The 22,494-nt window shown below is 35.4% G+C and overlaps 1 protein-coding gene across 1 annotated transcript in view; it reads right to left on the bottom strand.

Moving 5' to 3' along the window:
- Positions 1–22,494, bottom strand: part of zfh2 (Zn finger homeodomain 2) — a 748,405-nt gene that overhangs the window by 203,910 nt on the left and 522,001 nt on the right. The window contains exons 4-5 of the mRNA XM_085959440.1: positions 9,601–12,584; positions 339–3,462 (exon numbers count right to left, since the gene is read on the bottom strand). Coding sequence (XP_085815566.1) covers positions 339–3,462; positions 9,601–12,584 — 6,108 coding nt within the window. The remainder of the gene's footprint in view (positions 1–338; positions 3,463–9,600; positions 12,585–22,494) is intronic.

Genomic DNA, 22,494 nt, shown 5'->3' with positions numbered 1-22,494 from the left:
TCCACAAAGATGAATATGAATTTAAAACAAAAAAATATGGTTGCATTAAATAATAGTGAAATGAAAAAAAAACTAATAAAAAAATAAAGTCCAATGGTGTATTCAACAAAATGGTAAGCGCATAATTTTCTTCCAGTGTCCACCACATATACACACAGAATTCACACTTTCCAACACCAACAAGTGTGGAGCGAAAATAACATCGATACAACATAAACAAAAAAAAAACAACATGAACTCAGAACTGAAGACTTCCTTAAAACATTCTTACAATAAACAAAGATCACAGTATTGACGAGACACGGGGAAGTTGTACACTGGCTAAATTGGGCACTCACCATTGGGTGGGTAGGCAGGAAGCAGCGGCCGGGCAGCCGCTGGTGCTGAAGCTGGGGCGCAAAGTCTTCTCAAGAGCTCCTCGTCCCTCCCTTCCAGCCTCGCGGCCATCAGGAGAGCCAGAGGACCTCCTCCTTCCTCGCACTGACCACCTCCACTGCTGTTGTTCCTGTGGTTGCTACTGTTATTCTCCAGATAAGTCCGCACCGCCGCTATATGACCTTTAGTAAACACATGATCTTGCACAGAATATTTGTGGCTGTACTTGAACTGACAGTATTTGCAGTCATCAGGTCCGCGGGGCTCGACATCGGGTCCTCCAGAATTCTTCTGCACAGTTAGTTTATGCTTCTTTTCCTTGGCGCGGGCGTTTTGAAACCAAACTTGTACCACACGTTTCGGGAGTCCGATCTCGCGGCCAAGCATTTCACATTCAGCCATAGTTGGTGTTTTGTAATCCCCAAAAAGAGATTTCATTATTTTAACTTGTAAAGATGACATTTGCGTTCTGAAGCGTTTACTCGAAGAATTTCCACCAGTTGAATTGTGACGTTGGTTGCTTTGTGTAGAGCTTGGTGATGTAGGGTTGCTTTCATCATCATAGAATTCTGTGGTCTCAGACATACTGTCTGATCTTTCATCGCATAGTGAACGCTCGCTGAGATCAGTTGCTGGACCCGGTTCACATCCACCACGTTCGTGATCCATATTTACTTTCATCGGTCTGGATAGATCGACAGGTTTACTCAAATCCAACGGAATTTCTCCCTCTGGACGACCTGTATCCTTTGTCTCGACTCCATTCTGCTGAGCAACTGCTTGTAATTCAGTTATATACCGCTTCATAGACTCTTCGTTATATTGTTTAATAAATTTCTCCATATCTGGGTGGAAAGGTGGGAACAAGGGGGGCATCATGTTTGCCCCCCCTTGGGAAAAATTTCCTTGTTTATCACCTTGCTGAGATCCAAAACTAGGCGAGGACTCCATACTGAGCTCCTCATCGGGCAGAGCGTCGATGTTGATATCTCCGCGAGAGCACTGTTCCGCGTGCTTAGTGGTTAAGTGGCTTTCGAGGGCACTCTTAACCTTGAACAGAGCTGGGCAAAAGGGGCAGCGTTTGTTAATTACCTGCGCGTGGGCTCTGAACTGGCCTTTTCGTTCGCGCGCCCTAGTGTTCTGAAACCAGACCTGAACAACACGCTTTTTCAAACCCACCTCTCTGGCAATGTTTTCCAACATTTTTCTAGATGGGTTCGATTCTATTTGATACTTTTGATACAAGTAATCAAGTTGCTCAGGTAAGATTGTTGTGCGAAGTCTTTTATCTTTCGGTTGATCCCCTGAATCAACTTCGACTTCAAAATCCTCAAATTTTCTTTTGTTCATTTGGCTATTCAACATCGACATCAATGGATGGGGAACACCACCAGGATCTCCACCACCTAAAGAAGCGTTAAGTTGCTGCAGCTGGGCATGTTGTTGGAGTATTCCAAATGGCGAATCTGGCGGGTAAGTTGGAAACAAACTAGGGTTCATGATATGGACCAATTGATGTTCACGCCATAATTCAAATCTTGGAAATACTAAATTACATTTGTCACACTGAAAAGTCCCTTCTTTTTGGTCTCTATCACGATCTGCTGTACTGCCTCTTTCACTTGGAGTAGGAGTCGTCACAGGAGACAATGGGTAATTTGAGCTAGATGGCGTTGGTGTGATTGGCTGCTGAGGCATTGCCATAATGGGACTTGCTGGCACGCTATGATGCTGCTGTTGTTGTATATCTCGATGCTGTTGCATTTGTTGTGCCATGTGATGGGTCTCTACTGTAGTAGTACTAGAGTTCGAGTCCTCACTGCTCAAAGTAGCAGCCACTTGTGCGGCAGCCGCTTGCGCTTGAGCTGATCTTTTGGCATCTTCTTCTTTAAAGCAATGCGTTTTTTGATGTCTTATCAATTCATAATATCTCTGGAATACAAGTTGACACTTTTTGCACTGGTAGTTCAGACCAGGGGTGCGCTGAAAGCGATTCGCGCCCGCTTCATCGGGAATTCCCGGGAGCGGTTGTTCTACGGCCGGTTGATTTTCATAAACCTTTCTAGCCTTTTGTCTTGCATTCTGAAACCACACAACGATGACTCTAGGACTGAGCCCTAATAGTTTTGAAAGGTATTCCAAATCATCGTCTTTTGGGTATGCGTTGTTTTCGAAGAATTCCTGTAGGACTTTGATTTGATAGTCCGTGAACCTCGTTCGGTTGGCGCGCTTCCCGGATGACCCGCCGGAGCTGTTCGACCCATTGGAATTGCCCCCGGAAAGTCCAAATTCATTTAAACCTCGGCCGGGGCTTAAACTTCTGTTTGGGGTCATGGGTAAGACATTCGGGGGCAAATTGTTTGGGGACGCGAAATTTTGCGGGGTCAGTTTTGGCGGAAGCATCGAGGGGTGGTGTGATCCCGAGAGTTGTTGTACTTGAGGGATCGCTGATGCAGGAATCGATTCCAGTTGCGATTGGATAATCGAACTTAGAGACATGTGATTCGGAGTAGCCGGACGAGACATGTTTTGAATGTGATGTTCAGATCCAGTCAGACTTGGAACGGGGCTTTGTGGTGGTAGCCCCATGGGAAAATTATAAATTTTATCCTCTTGGTGTTTATTGTCGTAAGAGTTATACTTATTGATTTCGTCACTGTGGATATCATCATTAGGCTCCATTTTGACTAAGTTTTCCGGTTGATGAAATGAGATCGGTGGGGTGGGCGCAGGTGACGGTTTCGGCCTCTTCTCCGGAGGCTGTTTACCTTCATCGGAACTAGCTGAAGAATTCAGCGGAGTAGTTTTTGTTTCTCCTGTCTTCTCGTATTCTTCGAGATTAAGTGTCGTCGATGGAGGATTGTTAAAATTGTACGGAGAATCCTTATTTCTTTGTCTCTCCTTGAAAAGCGTATTTCTAAACCAATGCTTGATGACTTTGGGAGGGAGACCAGACTGGCCGGCCATCTCGTGGATGGCGTCTTCGCTTGGCGAGTTGTTGATGTCGAAGTGCGCACGCAGAATCTTGAGCTGGTCATCTGTAATGCGCGTGCGCGCTCGCTTCTGATTTGCAGCCGCTGCGTTTGCCTAAGAAAAGAAAAAAAACATTTCATTAAGAAACATATACAAAACAAAATACAATTAGAAGATAGCATGATATCAAATGAAATGTTTATTAATAGTTGGCAATAAGCTTTTTAGTATATTTAACTTAATATTTTTGTCATGTTAATTCTGTATCGGGAAAACTACTCAGAAATACAGTGTCACTCAATGGCGAAGGGTGTGGGTAGGCAGTTAATATCCGCCATAAATAGTGCACACTAAACTTTGTCAGTCATATTTATTTGTTTTCTTTGAAATAAGACTGCAATTTACAGAGGGTATAGGTTAGTTTTTAAAATTCAATTATGTAAACCATGAGAAACCAAGCCATAATAAATAATAGCCAAACAATATTCGTCTATCTATAAAATATCTAAAATTATGCATTTAGATCATACATAACTTTGGACGTTTTAAAGATAGAATAATATTTTTTATCTATTATAGTTTGGTTTAGACATGTCTTAATGAATTAAAAAAATGAACCACCAATTAGTGTAATATGTATTTTTAATCCAACGAAAACATATATGTCGTATGAATGAAAAATTGTGCACAATTGTTTCGTATCGCCCAAAGTATAACCAAAACTATTATGTTTAGGTTATGTTAGGTTTGGGCAAGATTTAATTGATTTTTTAAAACTAACCAACACTATCTCTAAAGTGTAGTCTTACTAAATATGTATGACTAACAAAGTTTAATGTGCACTATTTATGGTGGATCTTATCAGCCTCCGGTCCTGCATGAATAGTTTCCCCAAAATAAAAATAAAAATATTCTGCGATTCAAAGAATTGTGTTTAATTGACGTTTGTTTTCCAGTGATACAACATAATAACTATAATATAACTAATGGTCATTCCAGATAAATCTTTCACAATGAATTCTATCAATCAAAAAAAAGCTCTACGATCACAAGCTTTTGTGTGTAATATTATTTGGAAGCTACCACATCAGTTACTAAGAAATTGTAGGTACCTCGGTCCCAAATCGCTAGAAATGTCAAAACAGCGTGAAAAATCGAAATTCCGAAACCCAAAGCGGCTAATTTGAAGGAACTGTAGATCCCTAACTAGATGTTTATAAAAAAAATCTCAGGTGACATTATTCAGCGATCTAGATTTTAACCTTTTGTGCCATAATACACGTATGAAGGAAGCCATGTTTCGTTTGGACATAATGTTCTCTAGTAATTCGTATCCAGATATAGATTTTTTTGTAATACATACCTATAAGTTAACATTTTAAATACATCTATAGATACCTACTTATTTATGTAAATTTTAAATTCCGATAATTAATAATAATGTAGTGAATTAATAATTGACAATTAATAAGGATTTGTGGTATTTTAATGTTTTATTTACTATCAGTTTTTGATGAAATCCGATTATACAATATCTACATAATATTATGAAGTGAAAGTAATTGTGAAGGGTTGTATTTATAGATTGATTTTTTAATAGCCATAGGTTTGAATATTACGTGCAAGTCAACGACTTAGGTAGTAATATATACCATATACCTATCGTACGTAAATAGTGAAAGGGCTCTCGTAAACGACCCTGGTCACATAAACGTGGGTCTGCTCATAGATTTTTTTTTGTATACTTAAAGAGTCATTCAAAATACGGGTGATTACTGAAAATTCGCGTCTACGTCTTTAGTCTATTTTGCTAACATGTCCATTTCAATATTAAAATCTTGTATGTGATGGGGTGTTCTAGTATATACCTATGGGATAAACTGACCTGGCAAATGATAACCGTTTTATCTTTATTGTGTGGATGAAATTGGCGTTATATGCTATGTGTATGGCATGTATATTTATTTATTTAAATAAATAGTTTTATGATAGGTACTTGGTTATAATTAAGTCCGAAACATAAGTCAAATAAAACTTGGTGATTTGTACCACGCCATTGGCACGGTCTTAGGACGATTCATCCCACTTGAAACACAATGAAAATCGTAGGTAACACAATGTTTTTAGTATTGTCGATATTTTGAATTGGTTATAATTCTCTTGTAAACTATTTAGTGATATTTCTGTATAGAAACACTGTTTATTTAATTACTTTATCATTTAATTTAATTCCCGAGACTTGGCCCTAAAGAATAAAAGTAATTATTGAAAGTAAGGATTTTGTTATCCCGGGTACGAATTGCGCGCATCCCGATTTAGATGGCATGCAAGATTCTCAGGTAAAACAGCAATTGTAAAAAAATCTAATAATGGTTTTTCGGATCTAAATTTGGGCTATTTTTGGAACAAAAGGATATAATGTTGTGCATTATCGGCATCCCTGTCACACTCGTTCGATTTCGCATCTCTTTTGTCATTTTCTTTATGACAATGCTTGCACCCGAAGAATAGTTCTGAATAAACAACGAACACATGCAACGTTGAATGTTATTGTGTTAGTAAATTCAATGTGTCAGTGTTTGTGCGCATCAAAAGCCATCAATACAGTCGTGCTCAAAGTTTTCAATTGTCAATGACCGATAGAAAATTTTGACTGCGTTATGTAGGTATATTTTGAAGCCTTTTATTCTCGTTTTCAAGACTCACGATCATAATTATTATACCCACTGACGAAAAACTCATGGTCTTTGGTTGTTGGTCTGAACAGAAAGCTTGAAAGTTTTGTGTAATAATTAAAATTATCTAACTTAATATTATGTTCTAAGTCTGAGACTATGTTCTATATTTTTTAAGCTAAAGTATTAAAATCTTATAAAAAAAATTAGCTATCCATAACACATTGTACCTACTACGGATGTAGAATCATTTTATATTGCAATCGGAGTGATTATTATCTCAGAATGGAGAATGGACATATAAAATATAATTAAATGTGAATCTTTTTGCAAAGACATAAAATGCTCTAATAGAGGGAGCAATTTTGTAAGTACTAGTTTAGATGAAAACATTTGATAGCGATTCCAGAACTATATTATCAACGGTGGCTAAATTGGTAAATATAAAAAATATATATGTAGAGGTATATATCTAGTCTCTATCTTGTAAGTAGGTATTAAATGTAATGTTTATGAACAACAACAAAAATGGCAGATCGCTATTGACGTATTTTTGTCACTTACGATGATCGTGGGTAGTTAGGTACTATTCACAGTTTTACTTAATTGTTTATCTAAATTTCTAAATTTTGATGTTTCACTGTATCAAAAAACGTCACAAAAGTTGTTTTAGCTGTAATATCAGAGAAATTAAAGCTTGTTATACATTAAACTCCATTGTGAAATAGCTTGCATCTAATTTCTTCATTAGGCATAGTAATTAGTAAGGTGTTTCATATTAAATAGGTAGTTACCTATGTAAAGCAACCTCTCCATCGATGAAGGATCTATTCAAATTTCTCTTTATATTTATTATATAAGTACCTTTATAATATCTACAAACTTATTTTTAATATTTTTTGGTACTGTTATCTTCCTCTCCAAAAAGAAGAAGAGGATAGAAGACATGATTATACTCAAATACTTAAGAATATAAAAATTATCTAAAACCACTCTGCTCGTATCTAAATAGGTGTCACAGTTTTAGAAACATATATTACTATTATGGGCCTACGTACCCATTCGCAAAATGAGAGATGGTATCGAAAATTTATTATTTAACTAGCAAAAGCAAACGGGAAAAATTACGAGCTAATGGTTGCGATATGTTGTCAACATTCCGCGTGTGATGAGCCAGGTATATTTTTTTTTTAAATAATAGACTCAAGGTGCAAGCGCAGTGCTTCATCCCTTATATTCTTATTGCACAGTGATTGCAATTAGGTAAGTTATATGCCTATTTACTTCAATTCGCCTGCCTAGTTTTAATTCTATAACATAGTATATTGATGAATGTTGTTTGAAATTATGCTTCTCTGGTCATTATTTTCTCTAACTTCTCATTATTTTCTCTAACAATTATTACGATAACAAACTAACGTATTATTGATATTTTTGTCCAGTACCTAATGCCCTACCAGCCAACCTACATTTGGTAGTAGATTAGTAGATATATACATAGATAATATTATGATAGTCACATAACCTAATTATTATTATTAATTATTTACCTATCTACACTAAGAAATTTAATGTTGGGTAATGGCTGTCGGTGTATTTTGTAGAAATTTTATCAAGTATGCCTGTAATAATTTAGTAATTTTATTGTTTTTTTTTTCATTTTTATTAAAATAATGATCAAACTTATGAATAGAAAATTACGCCAAACCCTCAGATTAGGACGATATTAAAAAAAAGTTAAATTACCCGGACATTGTAAAGAAATCTTAATTAGATATAGCTATCTATATAGCTATATATGACACCTAATTAATAAATACATAATCAACAATTTGTTTATTATGTAGGTAGTATGAATGGACCAGGAAACACAAAATCTGTTCTGTGGTATGGACTATCAATGCCTATCTATATTCTATGCTCAATGGAGGTGTTTTGAGTTAGCATTATTATGAAACCATACCATATTATTATTTTTGCATTATTTTTTGTAATAAATGCTAGAATGAAGCAACGCTTTCTTGAAATTAATTCGCAGTTTCATCTAGGTACTTTTATCGCATTGGAATGGATTCGTAATAAAGAGCTGTCGTGGAATTATTATTATATATAATGACTTTATGAGACTAAACTTTTTAAGTTTTAATTACGATACCTGGAAGAGCTGCTATATTTTTTTTAAATTAACAAAAACGTTCATTTCAATGGTTTCGTAGAATAAGAAAACGTATCATCCTTCTACCTGTGTAATTTAATTACCCTTTTTAATAATACTTATAATAGGTACGCCAATTTTCTTGCATTTTTAAGTTAAAAAAAAACTGTTAATAAACAAACCATTACTTAATATTTTATCTTTTGAACAGAGACACAAATAATGTAGGTAAATTAAGTATAGTAAATAGTTTATAAAACTTATCATATTATAATTAGTATACTTACCTACGTTATGATTGTAGAAAACAAAATCTGCTAATTATTTCCTACCTAGTATACCTTATAGGTACTTAAATACTTATGATATAAGTATCCACAAAAAAAGTTTTTTCATTATTTTAATAATATGAATGTACCTAGTGGGTACCACCTACATACTTAGGTACCTACATACATATCTTTATATTTTTCAACATAACATATTATATAAAAACTAAATAGTTACATAGTACCTACCTAAGTATTTTTATTAAATTTTATATACTTTCTACAGTCGAAGATTTTACGAAATAGTGTTAAAATATTGTGTTCAGTAAAATAATAGATTAACGTTGGATTAAAATTATCTGTTTATTATAACAATGCTTAAAAAATCAAATGGGTTAAAAAGCCACCTACCTACTTACGAGTATGTACTAAAGTTAGCATTTATTATTTGCTCTTTGTTTGAATTCTTAGATTTATGATACTAAAAACTCAAGTCCATGGGTATTCATCGACCCTACATTAATACTTATATTTCAGGAAAAAAATAAAACAGATTGTAAATACGAATTTAATAATCTCGTAGGATTTAGATATGACATTAATAGCTGCACTAATCCTTTGTCTGATAAGGTAGGTACCTACCTCCCTAATTATTTAAGTATTTTAAAAATATAAAAAATACAATATGACTAGAAAAGATTGTGAATCCTAAAACAATAAAATGAGTTCCTGTGTAAATTATACATAATTGATTTATAAATATATCATGTTACCAATAATATTTAAAATGTATATTTTTGCATAGGAGTTTGTTTCAAAACAACTCTAGTTTTTAGAATGGCGGACAAATTAAAAAAAAAAAACATGTTTGGTTTTATAATTAATTATCGAAATTTTGTAATTTATTGATATTAGATTGAAAATGTTAACAGGCTTCGTAAATTCAAAGTAGCAGATCACGTCATGTACCTAACTGATATTACAAAATGTTTTATTTTCTAACAGTATTTAACCTAATGGTTTAATTGTCACTAGCTTTTAATTACTAATACTTATAATATATAGTTTATGTTTATAGAATACCTATAGATAATACTACCAACTGTCTAGTTGCAATATGAAAAATAAAAAAATAATTTAAATAGCATCTTACCACTTGTTGGTGTTGCATAATGGCATGTTGCTGCTTCAAGAGGGCCGCTTGTCCCTCCTGCGGTGAGTAGGGAGGCGCCAGCTGCATCTGGTCGAAGGGAGGTGGGGGCATCATCATCGGCACCAGTGGAGGCTGCAGATTCATCGCAGCCAGGGCACCAACATTTAATCCCAAAGGCAAACCCATCGAAAGCATCTGAGCGACCACCGGATGCAATTGCCCTAACTGCTGTTGGAGCTGCATCACTCCTAAAGCAGCCTGGACCTCACTCATATGCTGGGCCAGCTGTTGAGCTGGAGTATTCCTAGATGGAGGCCTTTCACTTAAGTCATTGTGGTTGGTTTCTCTCACACTGCATCGATCGTTTACTCGCGGTTCCTCACAGATAACTTCGGGTTCTGGCACTGGGGTCGATGGGACGACTGTCACTGGGGCCTCTGTTACGGGAGATGTCACTCGCGGACTCGAAGATGTCACTGTAGACGACGTAGCAGCCGTCACCACCACTATTTTCTTTTCGTATTCACTTTTAAATTGTTCGGCAAACTGTTCTAAAAACTCGAGAGGTACTTTATCCTTGTGAACCTCCTCACAGTGTGTCTTTAGCACCCACACGCTAGAAAACTCTTTATTGCAATGTTGACATGTGGATTTCGCGATCTCCGGAAGCTCGATACCCGGAGGGGGTTCCTCCTCCAGTTTGACAGTTTCCGGTTCGGGAGGCTCGACGGGAGGGGCGGGGGCCGGCGTTGGAGTAGGCACGCGAGCCATCTCCTTCTCTTCGTTCTCTCTTTGGATCTTCAACTGCTGCCTCTGATGATTCTCGTTGTATTGCATCACCAGATCGAATCCGTAACTCTCCAGCAAGTGCTTGTATATCTGCGAATTCCTCTTTGGGAGGTTGGCTTTGGCGACCATGTCGTCGGTTTGCGATCTATCGCCGTGAACGTCGAGTAAGCCCGCGGCGACCAGCGCGGCGCTACCTGGCCCAAACAAACAGTACAGCGCTTGATGAGCGCCTAACTGATCTTGCGTCGGGAAGAGCGCGTGGCATTTGTTGCAGGCCACGCCTTGCGCCGGGGGTGCCGGGGAGGGGGGGCCGTTAGGGGACGCGCCCCTCGCCCCGCCGCTGCACGACGATGACGGCGATGTGTTTTTAGGCGACAGCATGTCTTGGAAGATTTTGGCGGGGTCTTGTTTAGGGCCATCCGGTTGCTCTATGAGAGGTTTCGACAGATCAATCTGACCGGATATCGCCAAGTCTTGCAGCTTACTCGCGCGCGTCTGATGCAGGACTGACCTCATGTGAATATCGAGAGTGCTTCCTTGCGTGTAGGCCACTTTGCAAATATTACATTTATATCTTTTCTTATCATCCTCTTCACTCGATGTACTTTTGGGAGTGAGTGCGAGGTTAGAGGTGTTGTGAGGCGCGCTTGCCATTCCCGGGGAACTGGGAGGTACATTGTTATTATTTTGCTGTTCCTGCATGGCGCGTTTCAATTTATGTAAATGACTGACGCTATTGTAATGCACGAGTAAAATATTTTTCTGCGTAAACGATTCTTTGCAAACATCACATTTGAAAGGGCGATTAGGATCGAGATACTTTTCCATCGGATATGTTAACTTTTCACCTTTTCTATGAAGGAGAGTTTTATTATGAGAGGTCAAATACGATTGCCGCGTGAACGCTACTTTGCAGCGATGACATTTGTATTTTCTATTTGGGTCATTGTAAGAGTCTTCAGCCATTGCTTGAGAATTTAAATAGTCCTCTAAAAACTGTTGATCTTTATAAACAATAGAATCGTCAGAATTTTCTCCATCAACTTGATTACCGTCCTCATTACTCATGTTATTCAGATCTTTATTTTCTTCCAGCTCCATAAGTTCTTCTTCAGTTAACTTTAACGATTCTTTCTTCAATAATTCGTTAGTAGAGTTATCTAGAACTTGGCCTTGAAGACCTGCCAAAAGCAGTGGATTACTCATCAGGCTTTGTTTAAACGTTGCAACGTCTTCATCGCTCAGTTCAGAGTGTGACGTCTCCACGTGTTTGTGGAGAGCCAGTATCGATCGGAAGCTGCGTCCACAGATCACACACTTTGTTGCATCACGAATCATATGATACTGCGAATGAATTTGCAATTTTTCCATTGTCTTAAAAGCGAGACTGCATTGATTACAGCGATACTTATAGACGTGTTTTTCAGAAACAGACATATTCGAGATAGAATTTTTAGAATGAATTTCTTTAAAATGCATTTGCAACGCTTGTGCATTATTAAAATACTGATTGCATCCTTTCTTCCAGCACAAGTATCCTGGACCCTGCGGCGTCTGCTTCAGTTCTAGATGCCCAGTCTCATTCTGATGAACACACAACTCATCAATATTCCTAAAGTTTTTCAAGCACGTCGTACATCTTTCAACCTCATACTCAGTATTTTCCTCACTATGCGGTGACATTATTTCACGTTCTTCTTCAAGATTTCCTGAATCATTTTTTTGGGCAGAATCCTTACTACTTGCTACAGAATCTGGGCTTACAAGTCTTGCGCTGTTTAACCAATGGCTTTGATCTACCAGCATTAAAAGTCGCTGTAAGCCTTCGGAGTTTACTGAATGAATTTGCATAACGTGTCTTTCAAGAGCTGGTCGGTCTCTAAATCCATCTTGACAGAGTGGGCATAAGAAGGCGGGTGGTGCAGGGTTTGGAGCTCCATGTTGCGCAACAACGTGAGCTTGTAGTCGTAACTCAGAATCACTGGTGAAGTTGCAAAATGGACACGGGTGAAGTTCACCAGTGTTCTCTTCGTGTTGTTGTTGGGATTGTTGTTGATGTTGTTGTAATTGCTGGTGTTGTTGTTGTTGCATCTGGTGTTGCATCTGCTGATGAATGTGAGATTGTTGCTCTAGGAACTTCATCATTTGTTGCTCGTGGCTCAGTTCTGGTTTTTGGTCTATCGGCTCTTTGTTATCTGCAAAAAGGAAAACATGAATTTGTTAATGATTTATTAAATTACAATAATCTCAAATCAATAGCAAATAGTGCGTAGAATTGGATGAAAGTAGGTATATATTTGAGCGTAGAAAAAGAAAAATAATTAAAAAATGTTATGCACCAATGCATATAGGTATAAACCAGGGAAAGTTTATTTACTTAACTAATTAATTTACTTATAGGTATTGCATATGATGACGTCACTCTCACAGACACAGTGACGTGTGAAAAATTGGTACAAATAAAGTCAGTTTTTTTTAAATTTGGGTGATAGATAATTATTGGATAGGTACCTAATGGTAGGTAAGTAAACTATTATGGTTTGGTTTATGCAGGGTTTAATCGAATTTTAAAAGTCATCTACAATTTGTTCAGTTCAATGAAAACAAATGAGTACCTACATATTATCGAAAAGGTGTGTAGATATTATTTTTCTCGCCAACCTCTATTATAATGGTTTGGTCTAGCTAGAGTCAAGGCATAATTTAATTTAATTTTGGAAACTAAAAAAAATTATCGGCAATTTGTAGTCACAGTTCAATGATCTCAAATACCTAAATATGACTGACAAAGTGTAGTGTGTTCTATTTATGTCGAATCTCCACAGCCTACTTCCACCCTTCGCCACTGGTACCCACCTGTCTATCTAAAAACTTCTGTATATTTTCGTCGCTATAGATTGGTTTGTCGAATATCCGTTTTTGTCGAAATCGACCTTTTAATGCAGAATGATTTTTTGTATCTAAATGAACCAGAACCATCCTTTTCTTTAAATTGCTTTGTAATGAAAACAGCATTCATATGCTTTAAAAACAACAATTTAAATACCTTCTTGTATTTAAATATATGATAATCAAATTTGTTTTTCGTCTCCTGAACATTTGACATTTTTTGGTCTATTCTACAAACCAATTCTACAGCGACGTTTTGATATTGGCGATTCTACTTATGAAATAAGAGTTTAAAGGTAAGTTGCCAGGTAGGTAGGTACCTAAATAAGTATAATGTACGATGAATAGGTATATGAAACTTCGTTTTTCAAAATGCATCTGAAATACTGCAATACACTCTTTTCAGACAAAAAATAAAGGAAAAAAAACAGCTTGTTCTCTTTACCGCGTGGCAGGTATTGTATTCGAATCTCATTGTGAGTATAAAGTAATTGTAAAGGAGAAACTGTAAGGTAAAAATGTATTGATGAGAAACAATACGCGTAAAATGATGCACATTACCGTTTTTGACCAAAGCGACAGAATGCACCAGTGACGGCGTAAGTATTAGGCACCTATTTATGTTTTGACGATTATTTATCCAACAGTTTTTTTACTTACGTAATCTGACCATTTCAGAATGCAGACAAACGGAGATTGACTGTTTCAATTAAGTTTTTCAACTTTGCAAAACAATTAAATTTTACAAGTGTCACACAAAATTCATTGTTTTTATAATATGTCTGTAAATAGGTAAGTATGTACCTAGGTGCATTATTAAATAACACGTCACTGAGGAAAGGGATACGTGAGTCGTCATAAAACCCGTTGTGGAGATTATTTTTACTTAAGGCTATACCTCAGCTGAGGCATGCTCTAAAAAGATCGTGACTAGGGGATGCGCGGATTGTGCAAATGACGCGAGCCGAACGAAATATAATTTGTCATAAAAATCCAACATGCGTCCATTTAATGTTATGTTTATTGTTATATTACTAATAATAATAGTATACTCATTGGCATAGGTATTTTCTTTTTCATGTACCTACACGCGGAACGTTTTTTAGTCATATTTACACGATTTAAGAATATATTCATCCGACGTCATCACAAAACAAATTGACGTGCTCACAAGTCGACTATCGCTCTCCGAATGGTAACGCGGTCGAAATTACGTCCCACATGTTGTTGAAAATTATTTGCCTTTTCACTTATATACGCTCTTAAGAAAAAATAAATGAAAATGGTTGTCACTTCATAGGTACCTACTTAAGTACTACGTCAATATATTATACCTACTTATAATTATATTTTTTCATCGTAGGTACCTATTTATCATAAAATGATGGTGATAAATTGTGATAAAAAAGGTTATAAAAACGTCCAGATAAAATGTTCAGAGAGGTTTTTGCGGCTCGACGACTCGTGGATAGGAGTGGAAGTATGCTATGGAGACACGATGTCTATAGAAATAATGTATGATTTCATGACATATTTTTATATTAGTAGGTATTTTATAAATCGACGAATATGTACCTACTTATTGTTTATCTTTTAGCTATTATGAGTCTGCTTAGGCAGGGCTTAATTGAATTTAAAAAAATAACCAACACCATCTGAAACTTGTACCTATTCTTAGTTAATGTCAACAAATAAGTTTAACTGACAAAGTTTAATGTTCACTATTTATGTCGGATCTCAACAGCCTATCTCCACCCTTCGTCACTGCTGTTGGTTTATTATATTGGAGGTACCGGACATATTAAAAGGATACATGTTAAATCTGAGATTTTTATATGTAGGTACCTAGGTACTTATTTAAATAATTAATGATTATAAAATTTTAGTGATAGGTAAGTAGGTATGTAGAAAGTTGAGGGTTTTACTTAATAAAACACGAAAAAAATATTGTGGATAAAAACATCACATCGAAAGTTTCAGCGGTAATGTACCCATGTAGGTAGGTAGGTACCTACTCATCTACGGAATCAGAACATAGTAATATACTTACTTCCTACATTGATAATAGATATGCACCTAGGTCCTACAATAGGTACTTAGTAGAAATGAAAATTTTAATGAAAAAAATATATATTAAGAACGAAAAATAAAGAATACCTAATTCACCAACGCCACTGACTAGGATCGTGTGAACCCTGCTTAGCATTAGACAATTGAAAATGGTCCAGGTATGCCCAGAATAATGTCTTAAGAATGACACAAAACTGAATAGGTACCTACCCAACACAAAATTTGAAAGCTGACAGAATAATGAACGAAAGTCTCTTTATTCTAACAATAATTTATTGTGATGAAGATTTAGTTGGTTTTATTTTTTTCTAATACCATTTTGTCAAACCTCAAGAATGATTGTTTTAGTAAGATGAATTCAGAGAAACTCACTAAAATAGCAGTTCTTAGAAAGTTGATCCTCATCCCCTACCTAGGTACCTACCTACCTACATAATATTATGGTTATCTTCGTAAATACGTAAATCAACAAAAAAATAACTTTAATTTAATCAATCACAAGCTCATTCAACAATTTATAGGTTAGAGTAGTATATTGGTACCCACATAACGTACCTAGGTACCAACCCATAAATATCTAGTAATATTTTTTTTGGTAAGTAGGACCTATGTATTCCTACCTATTATATTGTGTCATGTGTAAATTAATTTCTCATTTCTATTCCATCCTCTATTACCTATGCCTTGTAGGTACCCATGATATTATGTAGATATTCAAAGCTATAAGCATGGCCCCCACATGGGGGGGAGGCAGACAGGGCTCTAGCCTGGGGCCCGGGCTTAGATGGGGCCCGGCGTGGCAAGCCGACCAGTTAAATGAGAAAAACACGCTACAAATTTATACTAATAGTAAAAAAAGTCGCCAGCTGTTTTCCTAAATGATGATTAACATTTAAAAATATGTGTCTGTGCAATATAATTTTATGTGATATTTTGATTGATATAATTTAATTGATAATTCACGCGTAGAATTTTGTTATATGAATATTTTGTGTGTTTTCTGGCGAATATATGGCGAAGGGTTCCATGTTACTTGGGTACCTACCACAAAATGAGGTCGCGATCAGTGCTTCACAATATGCTGAGTGCCGATAACTCAATGAATCAACTGGATTTATTTAAAAATCGGTAAAAATACACGGAATACCCTTAATCCTAGGGTTCCATGGAAACCATTTAGGGAACATTTATGTAAAAAATCACACTGCTCTTAACTTTAGCGATAGGTAGGGGGGCCCGCTATAGATCCTAACCTGGGGGGCCGCTTTAGGATGTGGGGGCCATGACTATAAGTATGTAGCTGGGTCGGTACCTAGCAAAGATGTTGAAGAAAACCTTATTGTATAGAGATGGAGCCTGAACTTATTATGAAAGTGATGGAAAAACAGGACAACTAAAAGAATTAATTTTCATACAGATTCTCTGGAATTTCTTTCTTCTACACGAAATTGATACTTCTGTAGGTATCTACCCACCTACTTTAAAATTTTAAAAACCTAAATCCATATTTTATTGGACTGTCAACATAGCCTACACTGCTAAAGCATTGATATAAGTATAATCCACGTAGAATTCACTGTGTGCGCAAGTATTGCCATGCGTAGATAGGTATGCTGGTACCCATAGGTATATGGCATATACCAGTGGCGAGGGGTGGAGGTAGGCTGATAAGATTCGACATAAATAGTGCACCATAAACTAATATAATTAAATAATAATTAATTAATTTAGTTCACCATGTTTTAATGAGCTGACTTATGGTATAGCTGCTTCATTTTTATTACTTTTTTGTGGTTTAATGGTTGATTCGAGGTGAGATGTCGTTTTTATAATGTTGTCAAATTCTGTGTTTATTTACTTATCTAGCCTGTTACTTTTCATCGCTTTTTTTATTCAAACCGAGATTAGGATAAACAATAGATATACTTAAGGAAGTGTCTTAAGTGGGTATTTTGTTTTGCGTGCTGAGATAAATATGATGACTAGAATTAGGTACCTACTTGGTTTAATCAAGAGTAAAATATGAACCGTAGGAATGAAATAACTCTGTGAAGAGAGCAATTGTCAGTTTGAATAAATTCAAATAATTAAATTCATAACCATGAGTGTACGATTATTATTTTCATCGAGCCGGCACTGGTTATGTTTCAATTCAAAATCAGAATAATCACACTTGAAATTAAATTAAACTTGGAACATTAAGAACTGGTTTTTAAATATCGCGTTCCTTTTACGAACAAGTCTAACCATTGGCTGATGTTAGACACGCCCTTACTGATAAAGAAAGAGACACTACTACTCGCGACGTTTAATTAATGCAATCGAATGAGACGGCGCTACGAGGGAAATATTGTTTTAATAATGCGTGAGAGCGAGATGCGGAACTTTGATTATTATAATTATCGTAGGAAGGGGAAAGGTGGTGAGAACAAGAAGAGATTTAAAATTAAGAAAAATATTATCAACATATATGACACTAAGTACCTACTGGTTAATAAAATTGATAGGTGAGGATTAAAGGAATACAAGTGCATTGGAGACCATGTTGAGTAGGATCGACAACAAAAGTTCATTTTTCATTAAGAGCAGTTTTTATAGTTATGTAAGTAACTAAAACTTTTCATACAGAGCAGTGAAATATGTGAATAACCTAAATACCCTAAATACCTACCAATGTAGATAAAGGACAAATTCGTGTGGCATTGTGGCAACGAGGCTTGCTTTCAGTTTAAAAACGTACCTACTTATGTAGGTACCTAAGTACCTAAGCATCTATAACTAACTAGGTATTCTCTCTGCAATTAAATTATATTTCAGGCCCAGATGACCCCGCCAATTTAGGTATTTTTATACTTACTTAGGTAGGTATGCCCTATAACTCTATGGTAAATCCTGCTCTGTCTCCAATGATATAGGTACCTATATTAACTTTTTCGAACCGGTTGATATAACGTTGGATCTCCAATGGAACCGGTTGTTCAAGGTCATAAATTTTTGGAACTTTTGAATTAAGGTAGGTAATGAAAAGTAGAATAGGTAAAGACATATATCTATTGTCATTTTTGTAAACAAAATATCAAATAATTTTCAAATCGTCATCCGTCAATTTATTTACGTTAAAGGAACCTACCTATAACTGCATAGGTATAGTTAGTACCTAATTAGGTACCTAATGCTGGGAGTAGAAAGATAACCTCCGTACCTATATATTTTTTGTTTCTCCCAGTAGGTTGATATGTAGGTAGGTAGGTATCTACCTAATAAAATGACAAAACTACTGATGTCGAGGAAAACCTACCTGTCAACAACTAAGTAGGTATATACCTAAGTACTAAGTCATAGACATCATTTAGACACGAAAAATTGCCAAAGTTATCTCGTATGGCCGGGAACGAATTGGTCTAAATTAAAAAACGGATTGAACAATGTTTTGAAAGAGTCCATTTTGGAGCAGGCCAATTTGCGCCAGCACGTTTTTCTCATGTGATAAGATTTCTATTGTTTGGCACTCCGGATCACGCCTAATTTGTATCAGCCATAAAGGCTTTTTTGCTCTACCTCCGGCAGGGGAACATATACCAGTCTTCGCGGACAGGAAATTTAAAATTTTCAAGTTCTTATGTAGGTAGGTAGGTACATAATAAAATAGCCAAGGAGCTTTTAATAGTTTAGAAGGATGAATTGTTTTTTTTACATTCAATTCTATCATTTAATTAAACCGTAGAGGAGATAGGTAAATTAAATACCTACTGCCTAGTATGTATCGAGTCATAGGACTTGAACACTTTTTTTCATTGACCCTACAATCTTAGCCGCCACGTGAAGTGGTTTCTTCACAGAACCATTTTTACGAGAAATAGATATTGGCCACTTGTTCACCTCTACTTAACAAAGCTCAAGATTCAAAAACTTTTCATCGCGGTCGTTTCTGGAACTAAAACCATTGCAATAGCGCCAGCATGCAAAAAGCACGTGGCGTAATAGGTAGGTACTTAGTCAATATAATATAGGTAGAAGGCGCACATTAGGTAAACGTATACGTACACATTTTTAATGAGTTAAACATTTACCTGACAAGAGGTTTCAGCTCTTCTATATTTTATTTTAATCTGTACTTAATAATTATGTAGGTAGATCGATTTAATAATAATTTCATTAATTAAACATAAATATTGGAGTGAAGTTTAGGACCCCTTGTCCGAATAGACTTCAATGTTTTGGATACTCCAGTTACTCTACTCTTCGTCTGTTTACCGAGCATTGTTAAAAGAATTTGACGATCCCTGAGTGGAAACGTAGATATTTAATTGGAAATAAATGGGCAACGAGTAAGTTTACAAAATGGGTGTCTTTTTTGTTAAGGATATGGGTAGGTACCTATCTATTGTATTTCTGCGCTGTCAATCTGACAGTATTTCCTAATATAAAAAAAAACTAAAACACTATATTAAATTGAAACTCGGTTGGTGCTGATAATACCTACGTAGGTACCTATAACTTGTAATTAGGTATCTATGTATCTCAAAAAAAAGTGGACCCTAAAGTTTAGTTTAGTTTACCACTGTATGGGTATTAATTATTATTCTAATGGGTAGGTAGGTACCTACCTTTCAATGTTAATTTGAGATAGGCTGGTTTGGTTGTAGACGATTTAAAAAAAAAGTCAATAGTGCCAAGTAAATAGGTAGGATAGATACATACCTACCAGTGGCGAAGGGTGGAGGTAGGCTGTTAGGATTCGCTATATATAGTTCACACTAAACTTTTTTAGTCATATGTATTTGTTTTTATTGAACTAAGACTACAATTTACAGATGGTGTTAGTCAGTTTTTAAAAATCAATTAAACCCTGCCTAAACGAAGCCATAATAGTTTTGGTCTAATTTGGGCAATACGACAAAATTGTGCACACTTTTTCATTCATAGTTATTTGTTTTCATTGGATTAAAAATACATATTACACATATTGTTGGTTATTTTTTTTAATTCATTAAGCCCTGCCTAAACCAAACTATAATAAATAAAAAATATTATTCTATTTATAAAATATTCAAAGTTATGTATGATTTAATTGCATAATTTTAGATATTTTATATATAGACATGTATTTTTTGACTATTATCTATTATGGCTTGGTTTCTCAGGGTTTAGTTGAATTTTAAAAACTAACCAACAATATCTGTAAATTGTAGTCTTATTTCAATGAAAACAAATATGTATGTCTGAAAAAGTTTAATGTGCACTGTTTATGGCGGATCTTAACAGCCTACCTCCACCCTTCGCCACTGATACCTACTTACCGATAGGTAGGTATAAGTATATTTAATATTTTCTATAGTTATAGAATTTTCAACCAACTTAGAACCTGCATAAATGCAGGTAGGTAGGTAGAGGAAGGATAGATTCTTCTAACGAAATCACTTTGGAATGGTGTAATGTCATTTGAAAGTGACGATACCAACACCTAAATGAGTCGCCTGCACTGCCACAAGAATCTGACACCATTCTACATACTTAACAGATTAAAAAAAATCGTTATGACTATTCTAGTTAGAATCTTGTTTAGAATGAACGTATGGAGGGTTTAATTGAATTTTAAAATACTACCTATCTGCAATTTGTAAGCTTAGTTCAATCAAAACAAATTATGCATAATTTGAAAACACTTCTGAGAAATATATGTTAATATACGAGTAAGTACTTATATATAATATAATACCCTAGTATCTAGATATAACCACTAGAAAAAATAATTTTTTGAAAAAAATAAGATGAAAACAAATGTAAGTATGACAAAGTTTAACGTGCACTATTTGTACACTGTTGGATCTCCACAGCCCACCTCCACCGTTTGCTACTGATGGGTAGGTATCTTAGTGTATGTTGGAGTGCAGAAAATTAATCCAATATAAGCATAATTTTCTTTTCCATATCACATGAATGTGGGAATAATTAGGTAGGTAGGTAATAAAAATATAAAAAACGTAGTTACGTACGCACCAAATTTAAATCGGCTCAAATTTAGCCGCAAAAAAACCATCATTAAAATATTTCAAATTAAGAACGCGACAAGTAGATCGAGGCACGATAATAATTATTTCAAACACACAACACAACTCAATCAAACTGAATTTCAAATAGAGAACACAATCAACAACGAAATAAATTTCGAATAAAGAACACAACGTTACAACACTGAAACAATGATTGTAGTGCAACACGTACGACACACAAATTATTATCCACGAAATAATAATAATAAGCGTAGTGTTCGCGAAATGAAAATTACCGCCGAGAAATTCGAAAAAAGAACGAAACAACGAGAGCGTTCATAATTGCGCGCGAATTGGTAACAGATGTCGCGCACGCGTACCGCGGACCTTGTTTTGTCATCATCTCACTGTCTTTATTCTGTAGTGTGTGTGTTCGGTAATGCAACTCTTTAGTTTTCAATAATCGCTCTAATGACATTATAGAACGCTTCGGGCGACGCGCTTGCGCTATCTGACGCTGCGTGGCGCTAATATTTCGTTATATACTCAAACAGGACATTGGTCAATGCTCGATATTTGAACGAATTAATTCTACTGCTAACCTAGTCTTTTTTAAAGCTATAAAGCAATAATGCTATTTTAATAAGAGAAAAAAAAATATTAATTATTTTTAACGATTACCCAAGTGAAATACCTAGTTATAATAAATATTAAATACCTAACTATGTCATAGTAATCTTCTCATACAAATAAAATAATGAAATTAAAATTAGTCTAAAATAAAATAATCTGATATTTATTTAATATATATTATAAATAATTACAAGATAAAAATAACTTTTTATATAGGCGTTTTTAAATTTTCTGTTGAATCATATAAACTTGACTTGACTAGCTTAGACGATCAAAAAAATTTGTACTTGATAGAAATACTGAATAATGAAATGTCATTTCATATTGATTTCCATAGTAACGCACGTATATATTATTTAATAATTTAGTTGCTAGGACCCCCTAGCAACCAATAATGGTATCTTTCATACAAAACAGAATTAACTAAAAATGAATTCAATTCTACTTAAAGATGGCTAAAAGTATTAAAAAATGCATTGTCGTCGTGTTCTGATTTATTCTAAGAGTTTCAAATGTCTAG

The sequence above is a fragment of the Rhyacophila brunnea genome, unplaced genomic scaffold (genome assembly GCF_057557595.1).
Source record: "Rhyacophila brunnea isolate RB1 unplaced genomic scaffold, BYU_Rbru_1.0 scaffold_9, whole genome shotgun sequence".
In the NCBI taxonomy this organism is placed as follows: Eukaryota; Metazoa; Arthropoda; class Insecta; order Trichoptera; family Rhyacophilidae; genus Rhyacophila; species Rhyacophila brunnea.
The sequence above is the reverse complement of the archived record's forward strand: the minus strand, read 5'-3'. Positions and strand labels throughout refer to the sequence as shown.